At 44.4% G+C, this 18,500-nt stretch overlaps 2 protein-coding genes across 18 annotated transcripts in view; one reads left to right on the top strand and one right to left on the bottom strand.

Annotated features, from left to right (window-relative positions):
- TUT4 (terminal uridylyl transferase 4) overlaps nt 1–6,572 on the top strand; it is an 85,970-nt gene extending 79,398 nt beyond the window's left edge. For 16 of the 17 annotated variants that reach the window (XM_090047632.1, XM_090047624.1, XM_090047627.1 and 13 more), the window contains 3 exons: nt 337–877; nt 4,756–4,929; nt 6,042–6,572. In XM_090047632.1, the coding sequence (XP_089903758.1) occupies nt 337–877; nt 4,756–4,929; nt 6,042–6,133 (807 nt within the window). In that variant the 3' untranslated portion in view covers nt 6,134–6,572. Of the gene's footprint in view, nt 1–336; nt 878–4,755; nt 4,930–6,041 lie in introns of those variants that run through there. The other variant, XM_090047633.1, reaches the window with a different exon arrangement.
- Nucleotides 6,573–13,167: 6,595 nt separating this feature from the next.
- On the bottom strand, nt 13,168–18,468 carry PRPF38A (pre-mRNA processing factor 38A). Its single transcript, XM_090048501.1, has 10 exons — nt 18,288–18,468; nt 17,518–17,677; nt 16,301–16,422; nt 15,746–15,831; nt 15,458–15,568; nt 14,877–14,989; nt 14,710–14,736; nt 14,528–14,625; nt 14,118–14,166; nt 13,168–13,827 (listed from the first exon to the last, which is right to left on the bottom strand). The coding sequence occupies exons 1-10, from the start codon at nt 18,415–18,417 to the stop codon at nt 13,785–13,787; spliced, it is 939 nt and encodes a 312-aa protein (XP_089904627.1). The 5' UTR covers nt 18,418–18,468; the 3' UTR covers nt 13,168–13,784.
- Nucleotides 18,469–18,500: the final 32 nt, after the last annotated feature.

Below are 18,500 nucleotides of genomic sequence, written 5' to 3'. Positions count from 1 at the left end.
GAAATGGGAAGGCTAAGAATCAGAACTGTATATTTGCAGAGCCTCAGTAGCCTGGGGCTGTTCTTGTTTGATATGATGTTTCTGATGGAGGGATGTGCTATGTACAGTTACGGGCCAAATTATCTGCTGGAGAAAATAGGAATCGGTGCAGTTGCCTGTTAACACCAGCAGCGACTTTAGCTCTGCCCATCTCCTGAGCTCAGGGGGTTAACGTGTTTGTTGTGGAGCCCTCTGCCTTCCTTGTGAGAATCTTATGCATAGGCTTCTTGTTAAAGAGAAACACTATGACATAGCTAGTAAACTAATCAGAAATACATACTTTTTTTTCCCCTCCAGTCTGATTCGCATCAGTCATCTTACTCTCCACAGCCTCAGCAATTTACACAGACTTCCTCTCAGCCAGCCTCCATTAACCAGACTCAACCACAGGCAATATCCCAGTCTAAGCACGTTCCGCAGCCACAGCAGGGCGCACAGCCACCCCATCAGGTCCAGCTGCCTTTGTTTAACTTTCCCCAATCTCCCCCAGGTCAGTATTCTACCTTGCATAACCTGGGACTGCTTCAGATGCACCACCACCACCACCACCACCACCACCAAATTCAGCTCCCCAACACTTCATGGCCTATTCATGGGCCCGTTATTCACTCTGCACCGGGTAATCCTCCTCATTCTGCAAATGTTCCATTTTCTGTGAGGTCTGGCAGCGGCAGCACCACAAATAACCAGAGCAGTGTAAGCTTGAATGATCCCAGTATCATCTTTGCACAGCCTGCTGCCAGGCCCATGGGAATCCCCAGCACTTCTCATGAGGGACACTGGCACAACCCTGTGACTCCAAACTCTCTGGTGAACAATGGCACTGTGGGGAATTCAGGTAACTCTTCTCTCTTGTATCAAACATCTCAGACATTGTGTACAAATGCTAAGTGTTCTAGAACCAGTTAACTCTTTTTAAAACTATTTTAACACCCCCCCCCCAAAAAAAAAAAAAAAAAAAGACTGAGGCTTAAGGAACTGAGTGACATACGCGGGCTGTACTGTGACTTGGCAATATCGTTTAAAGTGTTTTCCAGGAAAAGTTACATGTGTTTGCATTGGCTTTTTGTGAAGCATTGGTAGATCCTGCCATCAGCAGCTCTGGGAAATGCTGGTGCTTTCCACTGGGAAATTCAGTAACGTATTAGTTTGGCAGAATAAGGTGAACCTTTCATGTCAGTGCAAAAAATGCATTTGAATGCAACAGTAGGGCTGAGAATTCAAGCACTCAATTCAGGGCATTCCAATACATTTCTTCCACCTTGACCATCATTCCAACTCTTTGTTTTCGGATCTGGTCTCTATTCATGCTGTCTCTATCATTTGTAAACTATATTACACAGATACCCTTAACGTTCTTGTAACATCATTGTATGGCCAACAATCAATTTGCCACCGGGGAAAAGGGACAGTCGGAGGTGGGTGTTTATCATGTGCTGCCCACAGGAATTGGTAGCTACATCGCTTTTGGTGAAGATGAAGATATTGCCTTTTATTGTACACTTAACACGGGTAAGAACAACTGGTGGGAACAACTGACAGATACAGTAAACATCCACCCCCTTCTTCCCACACCAAGAATGTTGTGTGTCCATTCCCTCAGGTTGTAAAATCAAGCGCTTAAAAGTTAGCAAATGCCAGAATTAAGATTGTTTGTGCAGTTGTAGTATGCCCCCTTTGTGCATCATGATACAGACTTTAATTACACTTTTCTTCCACAGGCCCACTGCATCATTCTTTGCGAGGAATAGAGGACATTTTTCATTTCCTCCTAGATTTTTGTGATACTCACTACTGTGGGGTCTGACTTCTTCATAAACATTCATTAATTTTTGGAACACCCCAGCAAGCTTATGGTGGTGATATCCCCCTATTAAAGATAAGAAACTTGCACATTGAGAGATTAAGATAAAAAGTTTCTGCTAATTTTAGGTGCCCAACTTGAGAGACCTTGGGCTTTAGTTTTCAGAGTACTTTGCATTATATGGCACTTAGTATATTTGAAAAATAGCTCATATTGACTTCATTTGCAGCTGTGAGCAATCAGTACTTCTACAAATCACAGCCCAAGGACTTAAGTTGGGCATTAAAAATGAAGGACAGACCGTTAGTGGCCACTTCTGAGAAGTTTGGCAGGTAACCCTACTACCATCAGACATAATCTCTAATAGACAGGGATATATTTTATTTTTCCAAGGCAGCATGTAGCTTTTTAACAATAAGACCATCTTTTCTTTTGCTACAGTCACTATACATTTTCCATTTTCTGCAGCAAATTAGAACAGGGTTTTACAGATGAGCATCACTTTTACTTTCTGGATCATACTCACAGAAGATCCAACCTATGTATTGAATAATGTGTGTTTGGGGGGTAGTAAGTTACCATGATGCACATATGTACATGGGAGGCAGGGGTGTTTTTATGGTTATGGAATCAACACTAACTCTGGTATTTCATATCTTTTGAGTGCTTGGCTTTGTGACCTTACTAGTGTTCTTTTAAAACATTAATTTTCCTAGCTGTTGTTCTCATTATTTAAAAAATAATCCAACGTGATATCTAAACAACAGAAATCATAGAAAACTAGGGTTGGAACGGACCTCAGGAGGTCATCTGTCTAGTCCAACTTCCTGCTCAAAGCAGGACTGTCCCCAACTAGACCATTCCAGCCTGGGCTCTGTTGAGCCTGGCCTTAAAAACTTCCAAGGATGGAGATTTCACCACCTTTCTAGCTAACCCATTCTAGTGCTTCACCACCCTCCTACTGATTGGTTTTCATAATATTTAACCTAAACTTACCTTGCTGCAACTCGAGCCCATTGCTCCTTGTCCTGTCATCTGCCACCGCTGAGAACAGGCCAGCTCCATCCTCTTTGCAACCCCCCTGCAGGGAGATGAAGGCTGCTATTCACTCCTTCTCGGTCTTCTCTTTAAACTAAAGAAGCCCAGTTCCCTCAACCTCTCCTCACAAGTTGTGTCCTGAACCATTTTCATTGCCTTCTGCTGGACTCTTTCCAATTTGTCCACATCCTCCCTGTAGTGGGGGACCCAAAACTGGATGCAGTGCTCCAGCTGTGGCCTCACCAATGCAGAATAGAGGGAGATAATTACTCCTTGATCTGTCGGCAATGCTCCTACTAATACATTCCTCCGGTTCATTAATATAGACAGTCACTTTATACCAAGGGTGTCAAACTCATCTGGCCCCCCAGACTCTTGAGGGTTTTAGTGGACACAGATAGGTGCACGCATCTATCTCACCCCAAGTTTTAGCCCTTCTGTAATTTCCCCTCCAACATTCCTTTGTCCCAGGACCGTCTCGTCACCGTGCCTGGGTCCTTTTCTTAGTCCCATTGCCTTTTGCAAGTCCAGTCCCTGTTTGCATCCTCGTGGTTCTCATTCTAGTCCAAGTGGTTCTGCTGAGGCAGTCCTGTTTTCCTTTCCAAACTTGCTATCCAAGATGTGGTTTTTCCCATGTTGTTTATCTTCCTCCTCAGTTTTCCAGTTTGTGAGATCCTTGTGCTCCCCATCCAACACAACTGATTCCAGTCCCAGCGTCTTTCCCAGCCAGTCCTAGCCTTCCTCTCCTACTTTCAATCTCTGCCCGGCCAAAACATGCAACTTCCTGTGGCCTTTAACGAACCTTGGCAACACTGTTCTCAACTGACAATTAATTATGTAAATTGCTTAATCCAGAGCCATTTGGGATTGGGACTTTTTTTAATTTATTCTAAAAGCAGAACCTAAGATAAAACATGAGCAAGACCAGTCTAAACAGTGGTATGTCTGTTGTTGTTGTTTTTTTTTTTTAAAAGGCATTTTGCTTCGAATAGTGAGACCCACATGAGAGCTGGCTCCTGCATTGTGGGCCTTGCCTGGTTTTATAACAGTGGAAGCCATCTGCAGACTTCCTGGGGAGCCTGAAAACAGGCTTTTCAAGAGGTGGTGCAGTTACTTTTTAACAACTAACATCAAATTAGAATAAAGATGCCTCATCTTTATATTTTTAAGGGATAGAATATTGCACAACCTTCTAAAATTGGAAGGCATACACAAAGAGACCAGATTTAATAATAAGCACTAGGCATTAATTTTTGGAATACCCTGACTTCTGGGTGCTTGATTTCTCATCTTTCATGCTTCAGTAATACTAGGGTTGTGAACTGACTAGCATACATATTGTTGTATGGTTACTTGAGGGTCTTTTTTATATTTTTAGATAGAAATATATGTTAGGTTGGTATGAAAATGTATGAAGTGTCTTAAATGTTCAGGAATTGGTACAATTCCACTCTTAACACTTCGTACAGGTCTGTTGTGGTCCTGCAATACAATGATTGCCCCCAAATCTGTGGACTTCGGTGATAATTGAAAACCTTTGCCAGATCAGATGTTAACATTGTTGAGAACTTGCATCCTGTATCGTTAGCGTTGCACATTTCTTCCTGTACTGACCGGGATCTTGTCACGTTCTAAGGGCTGATTCATTTTCTGGCACCAACAAGCTAATAGTACTACCTTTAAGCAGTGGAGTCATTCAGGTCACAAACAGTCATTTTATTTTAAATATAACTGTTTTATTAAGAATCTAACTTTCCGAAGCTAGCTGCTTTCGGTCCCCGACATATACTTGTTGACGTGTAAGTTGTATTTTGTGATTTACTGTTTAATTATTTCAACTTGCAATATGCTTTTCCCTTTCAATTGAAAAATAGATCAGGGTTTCCAAGGACAGTTTGGTAAAATGAACCCTCCTTCTGTCCCTTGGGACCATGGGACCCCTACCCATTTTCCTCTCCTCCGAGGAGCGTGGCCTTACAATATGCCTCAGAACTACATGCAGCAGGGAAATGCCAGCTATCCACCGAACAAACCTTTCTACCCTCAAGGTACTAGAACAAGTAAATGAATCAACAGCTCATACAACATGTCTGCTGAAGCTATATGTCTCTTTACTGTTTGAATACCATAGAGGCCAATGAATTATTATTCAAAAGCTCAGGCTCTTTGGAACCCTAAGTTTGAATCCCAGCAGAGTTGCATCAACACTTCCTCTTCCCTTGGTAGATAAGTGAAGTCTGTGCGGAGATCTTTTAAAATTAAACCCTAAAATCCTCCTTGCACTGCCTGGACATTTCATGGCACTTCCTGAAATAGCAGGAGGTTCGGCCCCATTTTCCTTGATCACTGATCTCCATGCTTTTACGCGTACGGCCCTTTCACTGCTGCCCTCCCATACTATCGCCCACGGAAATACACATGTGGCTTTAAAGTGATTTTTGTATGACTATGGCAAGACCCTGTAGCTATTTCTCTCGTAAGTAATCCTAACCTACTGTGATCATCTTTCATACAACTTCAGGGAGCTACTTGTAAGTAAAGCTTACAAGATCAGGCACTTCAGAGCCCCGTCATTCCATGTGTTGTCATGCTCAGCTCCTCCTGGTTTCAGTTGAAGTTGAGGGCGTGCAGCACTTCGTGGGGTTGGACTCTGAGTCACAAATGGCTTGATCTAAATCCCAGCGAAGTCAATGGGGGCAATCATCTTTCATTCCAATAGGAATTTGGATTGTACCCTAGAATCTGCTCAAAAGGACCCAGACACCATAGGGCTGGGGCAACTTATATAAACCCAGATAGAATCCTTAGCATTAAAAGCACTGTATGTAAGCCAGTTACTTTTGCACTTGCATCCATTGAATGAGGTGAGATTTCCAGGTGAGACCCACATTTTCTACTCTTCAAATTATTTATTTTATTGTATTTTAAAAGCAGTCACATGCACTGATGTGAAAATAAAGATGCATTTTGATTCTGTGGGATTTTTACCAGCTGGATTAAGCAGCATTATATTTTATATATACGTGAGAGGTAACACAACTGGAATCTCTTGTCACTCAAGTAGATGCTTGTATTCATAAATGTATAATTCAGTGAATATAGCCAAGCACTTTGAAGTACATCTTATTTGCTGAAGTAATTGTAATCCATTTTCTTTTAGCTGGTCCACTGATGCAGAGTAACCAGCGGTTCTCGCTTCTGTCTCAAGGACACCCACACTTGAATATGAATTACATTCAACAGAAAAAGTGAAATTTTAAGGGGGGGGGGGAGGGGAGAAAAATCAGGTTCTGATTTTAAACTCTTACCACATTCAACATGTTTAGATAAAAGATTATTTAAGACTGTTTTTAAACTGTATCATTTGTACATAGATATGATCTATAGTTTTTACTAGTATCACAAAACTGAGTGATACAAATTTCATCTATTTTATTACCCTATTTTTAAGGGGAATTGTGTTTTTGTTTTATCTTGATAAACTGTAAAGAGAGAGAATTTTTAAAATTAAGTTCTTTATTTTCTATTAGCTGTATTCATACTTTGGTTGCTTCAAACTTTATATATATTGTTCTAAAAAAATAAAATTAGAAAGGGATTTCATGTGTTTTAAAATTTGTCACTTCTATTCTTTGCAGAACTATGTAGTGCCAAAAAAAACTTTTTAAAACAAAAAATAAAACAAAACTGCGCAACACAAGAATGAAGGTTTTTCCTTTTCCGTGGTTGTATATTGAATTTGCTTTGGTTTATAATTGGGTAACAAATGTAGCCTCATGTGAAAAGTTTGTAAGACGTGACTTAAAGGAGCCTGGGCACAGACAGTGAACTTAATATGCCTCTTGGAGTTTTTCCAAAATCATTGCCTTTTCTATTCACTAACATTTTATTGATCCTATCATTTTCCTTTAAATGCTTCCAGTATGCATGGATGAAGGGAGTGGGCTGCTGCTTCTGCCTTCACAAGCAATCCTTCCAGTTACGTGCAAGTACTCCAAAGAAATCTGACTGCACCATAACGCTCAGTCATGGGGGAAGAGGTAACTTGCTGTTAACCTGGTTCTCCCATATATGCGTCTTGTTCACATTTTGTGTATGATGCACCTTAAAAGGATAGACGCTTTATTTTACCTGGCTCAGTTGGAGGAGGTCACGGTAAAGTCTTTCTTGACCTTTCTTTGGGTGTGGACAGATAGCAGCTGTATGGATCCAGTGATCCCAGTATAAGCTGTTCCAAAAAACTGTTATGGCTTCATGCTTCTGTAGTGATACAGGTGTAGCAAAAGAGCTGTAACAGTTTCATCCAGGATTAAGTTATAGTGATTTAACTCATTAGAATCGCTGCAGGTGACATAACAGGTACATTGTAATGGATGATGTGCGTTCCCCTATGGCAGCTTCCCTTCCATTTTTTAAGTAGTTGGGTAGGTTTGCCCATTGCCTAAGTCAGGCCCTTTCAAGAGAGAGGCATTTCATTTTCTGGCTCTTAATCCTTTATTCATCATTCTTAAGGCAATCTGATTTAAACAGCAAATTTCAGACTATAGCCAGTTTACTCTGCAGCAGTCTTAAAGGTCTCTTTTGAACATGCATAGATGGCTCTGGTGACTACTGTCTGGATATATTTAAGTTAGACACGTTTACTCTGCTCTTAAGCCTTTCTTTTCCTCCTAGAATCTCAGTTTTGGAATTTTACTTTTTTTTATATTTAGGCTTTTGCTGCAAAATCAATTTTAAGCGTACAGGATTTGCCCTTCTGAAGTAGGAGGGAGACCACTAATCCTGTTAGCATAGGATTTTGTCACTGATAGTGCCCAGATACTGTAGAGGCCTCCTTGTGAACAGTTACCAAATAACAGTTCATAGGGGCAATATCTTCTTGATGTTTCCGGTTACAGTTGGCTGTAGGGCCCCTTAGTCCGATCATCACACAGCACCTCCCCTTTCACCCTGCTTTGTCTCCCCTTTATTGTTTTACATCAGCAGGGGCCAACTTTTTTGGCAGGCATGCTACAAGTTAAGCTCCATGCCCTCCATAACTACCACTTGGATCCCCTTCCCTACCTGATCTGCAGCTCTACTTTCTGCTCCCTGTCCCCTCCCCAACATCCATGCTATATACAGAGGCTGCCCATGCCGCTTGTGATGTGGACCACAGGTTGGCCACCCCTGTTCTATTTTGCCTTTGCCAGAAGAATGCAGGCTTTTGGCTCTTTCCCTTAATTTTCCCTTAACTTGGTTTAATTTTCTTTGTTCTTTGAAACTCTGAGAACCCCAAGTTCAAATGGATTTTTTTCAGGTAACCGTAGAGAGATCCCAAGTAGACCAGATTCATCCTTCTGTGAAAATGCAGACCCTCCTAAAGGGTCTCTTATTTCCTTCCCCACCTACTCTGGCATTCAACTTGCCAGTACTAAACTTCCTCCAGTCAGGGTGACAGTAGCAGAATTTATGTTGCTTTTGTGTCTAGTTTCTGGTAAGCTCGCCAAGCATTTGCATGAGTAGGAAGACAGAAGATACACAAAACTAATAATTTACTAATTACTGTCAGCGTGCTTAGAATTAAAACCCCAGAATGTGCTTTATATGCAGTACATATCATCTGTAACGTGTATTATTGATCAGCACAAGACGCCTAAACCTCAGGCTTTCCAGCAGGCCTTGCTGGCTTGTTCCCACCCTTCAACAACACTCGGGGGCTATTTTGAGCAAGGAGCAGGATATCTGTACTCTTAACTCCAGTCGTTTATGACTAGCTCCTGGCTCCAAAGTAGGATATTGAATTCTAGCAGAGTCTACCCATCCCTTTTTGGCTACTTGGGGACTCCCTTCTCAGAATTTTGCTGGGCCCCTATTTCTGAAAATTAATTGCCACTGGTCCAACAAACTTGTGAACTTCGCAAAGCTTCTGGGAACACACTATGGTGTCTCTATTTTTGTTGGGATTATTTTGGTAATCCAACCCAGAGTTCTCTTTGGGTTGTCCTCGCTAGCATGTAACATTTTTTAAGCATTGAAAATCTCATCTCTCTTCTGAATGTAATGTTAATACGGCCTAACTGGAGGTGACAGCTCCTGCTGCCTCAGGTTTAGAACAGCATGTTTGTTCTGTGAAATAGTTACTAACCTTCTAATAAGAGAGATTTAGCCAGGACAGATGGTCTCATTCTGCTGTTTAAACAATTGTGGGCTTAGTTGCTCACCTTTTGCTTTTCACATATAATAAGGCAGATGCTTCTAGGAACAAAGGAGTTGCCACTTGCTCACACCTGTGGTCCATCTAGTCCAACATCTCATCTCTGATCGTGGCTGATAGCAGATACTTCAAAGAGAGATTTAATAATTGTGGTCAATAATTACAGAAAATCTGATCTTAGTGGAAGCTTTTACCTGCCTCCATTAATTGTCTGGCTCATACCCAGAAATATTTACATCTCATTAAGAAAAGAAAGTTCTTTTCATGTAACAGTGGATAGCCTCATTATCCATAAAGGTCTTGTGAATTCTACTAATTTTTTGGACTCTTGCCACCTTGTTGTATTGAGTTCACAGGTTCTATGTAAAAACAAATACATTGAAAAAATCCTTTCCATTTAAAATGCATTGCTTTTCAGTTTGACTGACTGAACGCTTGTGTTTTCATTACAAGACTGTCGCTCTTGATTTACCATCTCCTAGCTGAACATCTTTGTCTTTTCAGTTTATGGAGTAGTTTCATTGCCCACTGATGCCTCTAGCTTGTGTATTAAAATTGGCTGACCAAACCTGAACCCCATGGGCCAGATAAATGCCGCAGGGCCGGTCTGCGGGCCAGATGGAGCCCTGTGTTGCCCCTGCCTAGCTGGGATCTGCAGCCAGAGGCCCTGCATTGCCCCTGCCCAGCTGGGATCCAGCTGTGTGCCCTGCCCTGGCGTGGCCAGGATCCAACTCTGGACTGACCCTGCCTGGCCAGGATCAGAGCCATACTGACCCCACACAGCTCTGCACACTGGGATCAGGCCCCTGCACACCCAATTGAGCATATGAGGATGCCTGTGGGGCTTCTCAGATCCACGGGGAATCCTGCAGGCCACGATGTGGCACCAGTCGTAGATTGGGTCTGTGGGGTGGGGGTTGAGCATCCCTAGTTTAGACGATAGTCTGTTCCAGCATTTGCTGTCCTTTTTTCATACATCCAAATACGCTTTGACCACCAGCATGCGTTTCAGTAGCAACCAACTCTCTCAGTACTTAAATAGGGCTCAGTATCTAGCAAGTACCAGTGTCGCCCCGGTGACTTTTTAAGAGTTGCTGCCCTTCAGTTAGAGTAGCTGATCTTAATAAGAGCATGTATTTATTAGTAACTTGACTTCTTTATTCTGATGCCAAGTGTCTCCTCTCTGGACTTCAAGCTGTTCATCAGCTTGTTTCAGCATTGTCTCTTCCTTCCATCTCTGAAGTATTTGTCAGTTGAAAGCATATTATTTCCATAAGAGCAACTGAAACAAAAAGCCATTTAACTTGTTTGTAATGGTCCTTATTCTTGATTGCTCCTTTAATTGTGCTAGTCCAACAGGCGTGCTTCTTCACCTGTATCTATTGTTCATCATCGTTGCTTCATGGATTTCACTGACTCACTGCCTGCTCTAGTGTTTTGTGGTGGCTTTACTTGGGTTGGGTCTGTTTTCGACGTAATTTAACTTCTTAAAGCTTGCTCTTCAACCACTTTTGCTTTTTTTTCTTTTGTACATGGGTGTACATCTTTCACAACTCATGCTTAATTTCCCCAATCAATTTTATACTCAGAATTTATACTGAGTTTAAAGATTTTCATTTCTTGCTGCTGAATCTAGAGTTTACTTGACTGGCTTTCTTTTAAAAAGTCTCTGCTTCCAAAGTTTAGCATTAGAACAGCTTATTCCCTGCACCTGTTGAACACATCATTCCCATAGTCATAGATGCAGGGGCTTGTCAACTTACTTTCTAAACCATCTCCTGTGTGCTGTTAGACGTAACTCCATGCCTTGCATCCTCTAGTGTCAGGTGCTGGAAGATGTATTTAAAAGGTAGTGGTTTCAGTGTATCCCCTGCCCCTCCCCTCTCCCCACCATCCCATTTGAAGTGGCTGGGGGGGCCAATTCAGTTTCTTCAGCATCTAAGCTTGTGTTGATATCTAGGCCTTGCAGCTCAATGTGCCTTCCAAACACAAGCAGGTTTGTGAAAAGTTAGATACTACCAAAGGAAAGGAAAGAACAAAGATTGAAGCATATGAAGCTCTTGCAGTTAGCAAACAGTCACTGCATTTTCAGTAACACTGAACATGACATGCCAGGCAGCCAAATGTTTAAGTACCACTTGAAGGCCTCTTTTCCATTAGTGGAAGAGTGCAAGTCCTACAGCTATACTGTGAATCACAGCTGGAGACCTGACTCAGAAAGGATACTGGGCTAGCTGGTCTATTAAATAGGTACTTTGCGTCAGTCTTTCATCAGTCCCACGGGACGCCCATGCCTGCTATAGGACAGGGAGATCCGGGTGATGGGGATCCCCTACCCTCCATAAACGCTGACCTCGTGAAGGAACATCTTGAGAAGCTGGATACCTTCAAGTCAGCTGGCCCTAACAGTCTGCACCCCAGGGTACTCAAGGAGCTGGCGAGCATCATAGCCCAGCCCCTGACACGGATCTTTGAAAACTCCTGGCGCTCTGGTGTAGTGCCCGAAGACTGGAAGAAGGCCAGCGTGGTGCCGATCTTCAAGAAAGGGAGGAGAGTGGATCCGGCTAACTACAGGCCCATTAGCCTGACTTCAATCCTGGGGAAGATCTTAGAAAAGTTTATTAAGGAGGCCATCCTTGAGGGACTGGCCCAGGCTAACATCCTAAGGGACAGCCAGCACAGGTTTGTTGCGGGTAGGTCTTGTTTGACCAATCTCATTTCCTTCTATGACCAGGTGACCTATCACCTGGACAAGGGAGAAGAGATTGATGTCATATATCTTGACTTCAAAAAAGCCTTTGATCTCGTATCCCATGATCACCTTTTGGCCAAACTGGCCAGTTGTGGCCTTGGCTCCACCACGATCCGCTGGCTGGGAAACTGGCTCCGTGGTCAGACCCAGAGGGTTGTAATTGATGGCAGTCACTCATCGTGGTGCCCTGTGACCAGTGGGGTCCCTCAAGGCTCTGTCCTGGGACCCATACTGTTCAACATCTTCATTAATGATGTGGACATTGGAGTCAGGAGTGGACTGGCCAAGTTTGCCGATGACACCAAACTTTGGGGCAAAGCATCCATGCCAGAAGATAGGCGGGTGATCCAGGCTGACCTGGACAAGCTCAGCAAATGGGCAGACGAGAACCTGATGGTGTTTAACACCGAAAAATGCAAGGTTCTCCACCTTGGGAGGAAAAACCTGCAGCACCCTTATAGGCTTGGCAGTGATACGTTGGATAGCACTACAGAAGAAAGAGACTTGGGGGTCATCATTGACCACAAGATGAACATGAGCCTGCAATGCGATGCTGTGGCTAGTAAAGCGAACAAAACCCTGGCTTGCATCCATAGATGCTTCTCGAGCAAATCCCGGGACGTCATTCTCCCCTTGTACTCGGCCTTGGTGAGGCTGCAGCTGGAGTACTGCATCCAGTTTTGGGCTCCGCAATTCAAAAAGGATGTGGAGAAGCTTGAGAGAGTCCAGAGGAGAGCCACACGCATGATCAGAGGTCAGGAAAACAGATCTTACGATGACAGGCTGAGAGCCATGGGACTCTTTAGCCTGGAAGAGCGTAGGCTCAGGGGTGATCTTATGGCCACCTACAAGTTTATCAGGGGTGACCACCAGGATCTGGGGGAACGTTTGTTCACCAGAGCGCCCCAAGGGATGACGAGGCCGAACGGTCACAAACTCCTGCAAGACCGTTTCAGGCTGGACATAAGGAAGAATTTCTTTACTGTCCGAGCCCCCAAGGTCTGGAGCAGTCTGCCAGCGGAGGTGGTTCAAGCACCTACATTGAACACCTTCAAGAGTAAATTGGATGCTTATCTTGCTGGGATCCTATGACCCCAGCTGACTTCCTGCCCTTTGGGCAGGGGGCTGGACTCGATGATCTCCCGAGGTCCCTTCCAGCCCTGATGTCTATGAAATTTCAGTTGCAGAGCAGAAGCTAAGGATTACCATATAAACTGTTTGTTGCTAAGAGGGCTATGCAGTTCATTACTGGAGAGGTTCAGTAATATTTCTAGTAAAAAAGAAGTTGACAGTTTCATCTCCGTGCTCTACCTTTGAACACTTCTATGGGTAGAAATACATTCAGTGTAAAGCCATTGTTTTATTTACAAGTACAGACAGAGCTAATGATATCACAAGAAATATTCAAACGTGAATGGTTGTTATAGACATGTGGTTGGGTCTTCAGTCTCTTGCCAACTTCTCTAGGCCACTTACCAAAAAACAACTGAACTAGTGGAGTACCTAAAAGAAAAAAAAAAAAAGTCTTTCTGTATCAGTTCAGTCAGCCGGGTCTGTATAGATGCACACAGACAACTTACTTTAGAAAACAGGAAGCAGCCTTTATGAACAAGGGTATTTCATAACAAATTAATAAACATTATAAGGTATCTTAGACTTGTCACTGTTGTGCTATTTTTACAAAGGCCATCAAGAACACATTTTAAAAACCATGCTATTCCTCACATTCCACTAGGAGGATAAACAAGTTATGTACATGAAAAAGTTACTTCAGCTTTTTCTTAATAGAAAAAAAATCCAAACACTTTCTTGTACAAGAGGAGATTGGAACGAGGTTTAAAAAAAGACTGCTAAAGCAGCCAGCACCTGTCCTTCTGTCCTACAAAATAAACAGGACAGTATCTACAAGCAGATTTTGGGTCAGGGTCCCCAAATTGCTTGGTGGAATTCATCCTTTATTCGTTCCCTCGTCGACTCTTCTTGTGGCTTTTCTTCGATCTGAAATGTTAACAACAATGTTTCAATGTGTGTTTGAGAGAGAGAAGCTACTGGACGGTTTGTTATAAAAAAAAAAAAATTAATTGCAATATAGACATGAGGTATCAACCTATTGCTTTCTAATAGAAAGACCCAACCCACAAGCTAGCTTGATTTCAAAACAAACAGTAGTAAGAGAAATTGGTACAAATCTCAAAATTCAGTTTCTTTGCGAAAGGAAAACTCTGACATTGGTTTGCAAGAGCCTTTTCACATGATTGGGAATTTTTAAAGAAAGACAAAGCTTTTACCTTTCAGGTGATTTGGAATGACTTCTGTGTCTATGACTACGATGGTGCCCTGTTAACAAAAAAAATAAAATTATTAGTGCTGATATCCAGAAAAAAAGAATTGTCACATGACTACTCTCCATTTCTACTAATAAAGTCTGCCTCTAGCACTGACCCTCCAGTACTGTCAAAAGATTAACTCATTCCCCAGTTAGGCATTTAATATTAGAATTTCTTTGTGGTTATTTAGTGATAGAAACATTTAAAGATAAAGCTAAGCCAGTCTTACGCAGAGTAAGAGCTGTTCTTAGAGCATAAATTCATACAATTTTAGCAATGTTCTAAACTCAACCTATCCAACCACTCCCTGATAGCAGGAGCTAGATTCTTAGGGCATTACTAAGAGAGACAGCAGCATATCACTGAACTACCTGGAGATTTAGATCTTGATCTGTGGCGTCTCTCCCTGGACCTGCTCCGGTGTCGCCTTGGGCTTTTGCTGCGATGCCTCTCCCGGCGCGGCGATGGGCTAGAGGGACGGAGAATGTTAGACAACTCGATTTTACAAACACTTGTTTTTTCCAACAGAATGTAAAAGCAATAACTCCTTTACCTTCTCCTCTTGGGTGAGCGGCTTCGCCTGCAGGTAAGAAAGACGAGAGAACGGCTTGAAAACTGGTGAAGCATTCATGCAGTCATTACCATAGCCTTTAGTTCTGGAACCAACACTTAGCAGACGGCTGAAAAGTTTTTTCTGGGGGAAAAGCAGCAATACATCACCTTCGTGGAGACCTGCTTCGACTCCTCCTGTATCTCACAGTTGGAGATCTGCGTGGCTTGTCCAAATCTCTGTAGCCTCTCCTGCGATGATCAGGGGAGGGTGCCCTCTCCATCTGCAAGCAACACAAAAATCACAGAGCTCTAACAATCTTTTCACCCTGATGTTCCTTATGCATAAGGATGCAGCAGGGCTTTCTAGTCAACTTAAGTCTTAAAATGAAACTGCCTACACATTTGATGACTGCATAGTACAAAGTATACTGACTTTAGTAGAAACTCTGTTCCTACCCTATACCCAACCCCCCCCTCAAAAATATATTGAAGCTGACAAACCAAATATCTATTTTAATGTAACCACAATATGTCTAATTAGGAGAAAATACATAAACCAGTTAAAGTTCATCAGGCAGAGAACCCTGATAAAAAGTCTGTTTTACTGCCATGGTAGGACTTTAGGCTTTACTAAGAAGTTCTTATGACACTGCAATGATGAAAAGTTTTCTGGAAACACTCCACTGCATAAATATTTGGCACCCAAAGTAACTTTCCATTGAAGATAAACAACAATACAATTCACAGACCTTGTCATCCTCCTCTTCCTCCTCCTCGCTAGACTCTACGTCATCCATATCTTCTTCCAATGCACTAACCCGAGTCTCTAGTTGTTCAGCTTCTTCCAGGACATAACGTTTCTAAGAGAAATACCCACTTGTCATTTCGTGTAATCCACACAAACATACTCACATATAAGGCTTAATTTGCACTTGACAGACCCTTAGCTATTATGTTGTGCAGCATGCTTGTAAGTCAGATGACTGCTTATGTTATATACAACATTAAGTTGGATTACCAGGCTATATACTATATACCTGCAGTCGAGGTAAAATAATATCACAAACACGTTCCTTATGGAGCAGTTCATCAATAAACTCATCCACATGCATCAGTTCAAATTCTGAAAGAAAAAAAAAATGTTTAAAACAAGGCAGTCATCTTTGCTTTAGGTACCAATACTTAATATTCAGGAGACTGTATGCTATTTGTTGTGCAAACCCAACCCTCATAGCAGAACAGCCTAGCGGCTGGGAAAGTTATTAACCCCGTTTTACAGGCAGCAAAACTGTGGCAGAGCTACAATCAGAAAATCCCTGATGCCCAGTCTTATGCTCTTCCTTTAGGTGCTGCTCTATTAACACAAACACATAGGCTTGAAGAAAGTACAAAGAATTGTGCGAGCTCCAATTTAAGATAATGTTAGCAAAGAAGCAGGCCCAGCCACAACATGTGATGAGTGAATTCATATCAAAGCAAGGAGCTATTTCCACCCCTGCATTCCCGTGTAGCACACAGTACCAAAGGAGAGGTCTCTTACAAAGGGCTGTCCATGCTGCACTGCTTTACCCTGAGAACATAAGATTTCTTACCCCCATTTCTATTTTGACTCTTTATTTTTCGATAATCGTTGTACAGTGGCTCGAGGTACTTGTAGCAGTCGATTGCAGTGCCAGTCAATCTCATGTATAACGCACCAAGCATTCTGACATATCTGAAAAGCATAACAGAACGCAGCAGTTCACATGTGAGATCCTTCTGTGCAGGAAGATAATGAACAGTGAAGCCTTTCTTGCGAGAGCCTCAGAGGACGACTGATACACAAACTAACATGACATGAGAGACTGCACTTTTTCTCCCATATGTGCCCACTCCTAACAACTCTGTGCCCTTCATGCATTATCAGTTCTACACCAAAAGAAAATGGGTAGATAGCCACCGAGGGATGGATCCAGGATTTGGCAAAGGAGCTTTGGGAGCAGCAACCCGCCCCGCACAGGTGACTGTATCCCTGCTCCCCACCTCCCACCCACTGGTGCCCACTGACCACGCTGGGGGAGCCTCCAGGGACTTCTTAAAGTTCCCAGAGCAGAATCCACCCCCATCCCCTTAGTGTTTAGTCAGGTCCTCTCCCTTCTCCTTCCTTGCTCATGGCTGCTGCTTTCCCTACTGTCCTTGAGGTGTGGGGGAAGCTTCTGTGCCAAGCCTGCCTACTCCAGCAAGGCTGGGCAGGGGGCTAGGCTCAGCAGGAACAGTGGAAATGGGCCAAGGGTGGGTTTCCCCACCTATCCTTGCCCCATGGAAGCAGACAAAGGGAGGGGAAACCCTTTTTGTCTTGGCTACTACCACTGTCCCAGCTGAGGCCAGGAAGGAGCAGGGAGGTGGCAGGGGAAGACACAACTGAGCCCAGAAGGGAAGGGGGGATTCTCACCTGCTCCAAGGACTTCCAAAAAGTCCCCAGAGGTTCTGTGATCCAGTCCGAAAGGGGGGTGCTACCACATGCCCCACCCCAGATCTGCCCCTGTAGCCACCTTAACACACCAGCTCACATACGGACAAAGGCAGGTGCACATCATGAACAAAAGAAGACAAGCACGAGAAGGAGGGCAACCTGAGCAAAGAGCTCTCACTGGGAAAGCAGGCATTACCGGGCAGGCTGGTGCACAGCACCTGGGAAAAGAGACGCCCCACAGTGGAGCCCTGTTCTGGCCCAGCCTGGCGCTTAGCTGCATTGTCACTGCCCACCTCCCATGTCTGCCTCCCTGGCCTGACAGCTCCTGGGGCAGGGACAGCAACCTGCCTCGCTTACTTGAAGTCTTCGTTCTTGATGAACTCCACAATGATGTCCTTCTCAGGCTGGATCTGCAGCATCTTCAGGGTCAGGCACAGGAAGGGTGTGGGCTTGATGTTCCCTCCGTACACGCCGCCGACGTACTTCAGCTCCATGGCCTTGTCCACCACCAGCTCCGCTAGAATCGACAGGGGGCAGGACGAGCCCCGCGGTCAATGCCAGGCAGCTCGAGCCCAGGGCCCGAGCACCTCGCACACGGCGCTTGGGGCCCAGCAAAGGGGGAGGACACTCGGGGACCCTGAGGGCAGGGGACATTAGTAATGGTTTCGCCTTACACATCGCTGCCTCAGCGCCAAACCCCACCCCCAAGAGCCGGGTGGAAACGTCAGTAACAGCTTAACCAACGCTGTCACTTACGCACATGGACAAGTTTATTGATGAACTGCTCCATAAGGACCATGGTTGTGACCCGCCCCCCCGACCCTAAGGCCCGCACCAGGTGGAAGAGTTAGTAATGGTTTCACCAAGCCTGTCACTGCCTCCGCGCCAAACCCCGCCCCCAAGGGCCGGACAGAAGCGCTTATCTAACCTTATCGCTGCCTCAGTGCCAAGCCCCGCGCCCAGGGCCCTAAACCCTGTCCCTGCAGCCCCCCAGGCCCTGGCCCCAGGGTCCTGTCACTGCCACCGCGCCAAGCCCACCCGCGAGGACCCTAGACCCCGCCCCCAAGAGCCTTAGGCCCCGCCCCCGCGGCCTAGCCGGAAGCGCCCCTTGCCCGGGCGGACCGTACCGGTGAGGCCGAAGCACTCCTCCTTCCAGTACTTGGACTCGTAGATGCGCGTGCGGATGATCTTCTCCACCAGATACTGCGGGTTGGTGCCGTGGATGCTGTGCGCGTCCTTTACCGTCCGGTTCGCCATGGCCCCAGCGGCAGGCGCGATCGACGCCCGGATGTGGAACTGCTTCTAGCTTCCGGGCGGGAGGAAGTACTTCCGCTTCCGGC

This window comes from Crocodylus siamensis, chromosome 5 (genome assembly GCF_052110815.1).
Source record: "Crocodylus siamensis isolate JL-2025a chromosome 5, ASM5211081v1, whole genome shotgun sequence".
In the NCBI taxonomy this organism is placed as follows: domain Eukaryota; kingdom Metazoa; phylum Chordata; order Crocodylia; family Crocodylidae; genus Crocodylus; species Crocodylus siamensis.
This window is presented reverse-complemented; position numbering and strand designations above follow the sequence as displayed.

Coding starts and splice junctions, on each gene's coding strand:
- PRPF38A (XM_090048501.1), bottom strand. CDS start 18,417: ATGGCGAACCGGACGGTAAAGGACGCGCACAGCATCCACGGCACCAAC. Junction 17,678..18,287: donor GGAGTGCTTCGGCCTCACCG/GTACGGTCCGCC, acceptor TGTCGATTCTAG/CGGAGCTGGTGGTGGACAAG. Junction 14,167..14,527: donor ATCAAGATCTAAATCTCCAG/GTAGTTCAGTGA, acceptor TTTTGTTAACAG/GGCACCATCGTAGTCATAGA.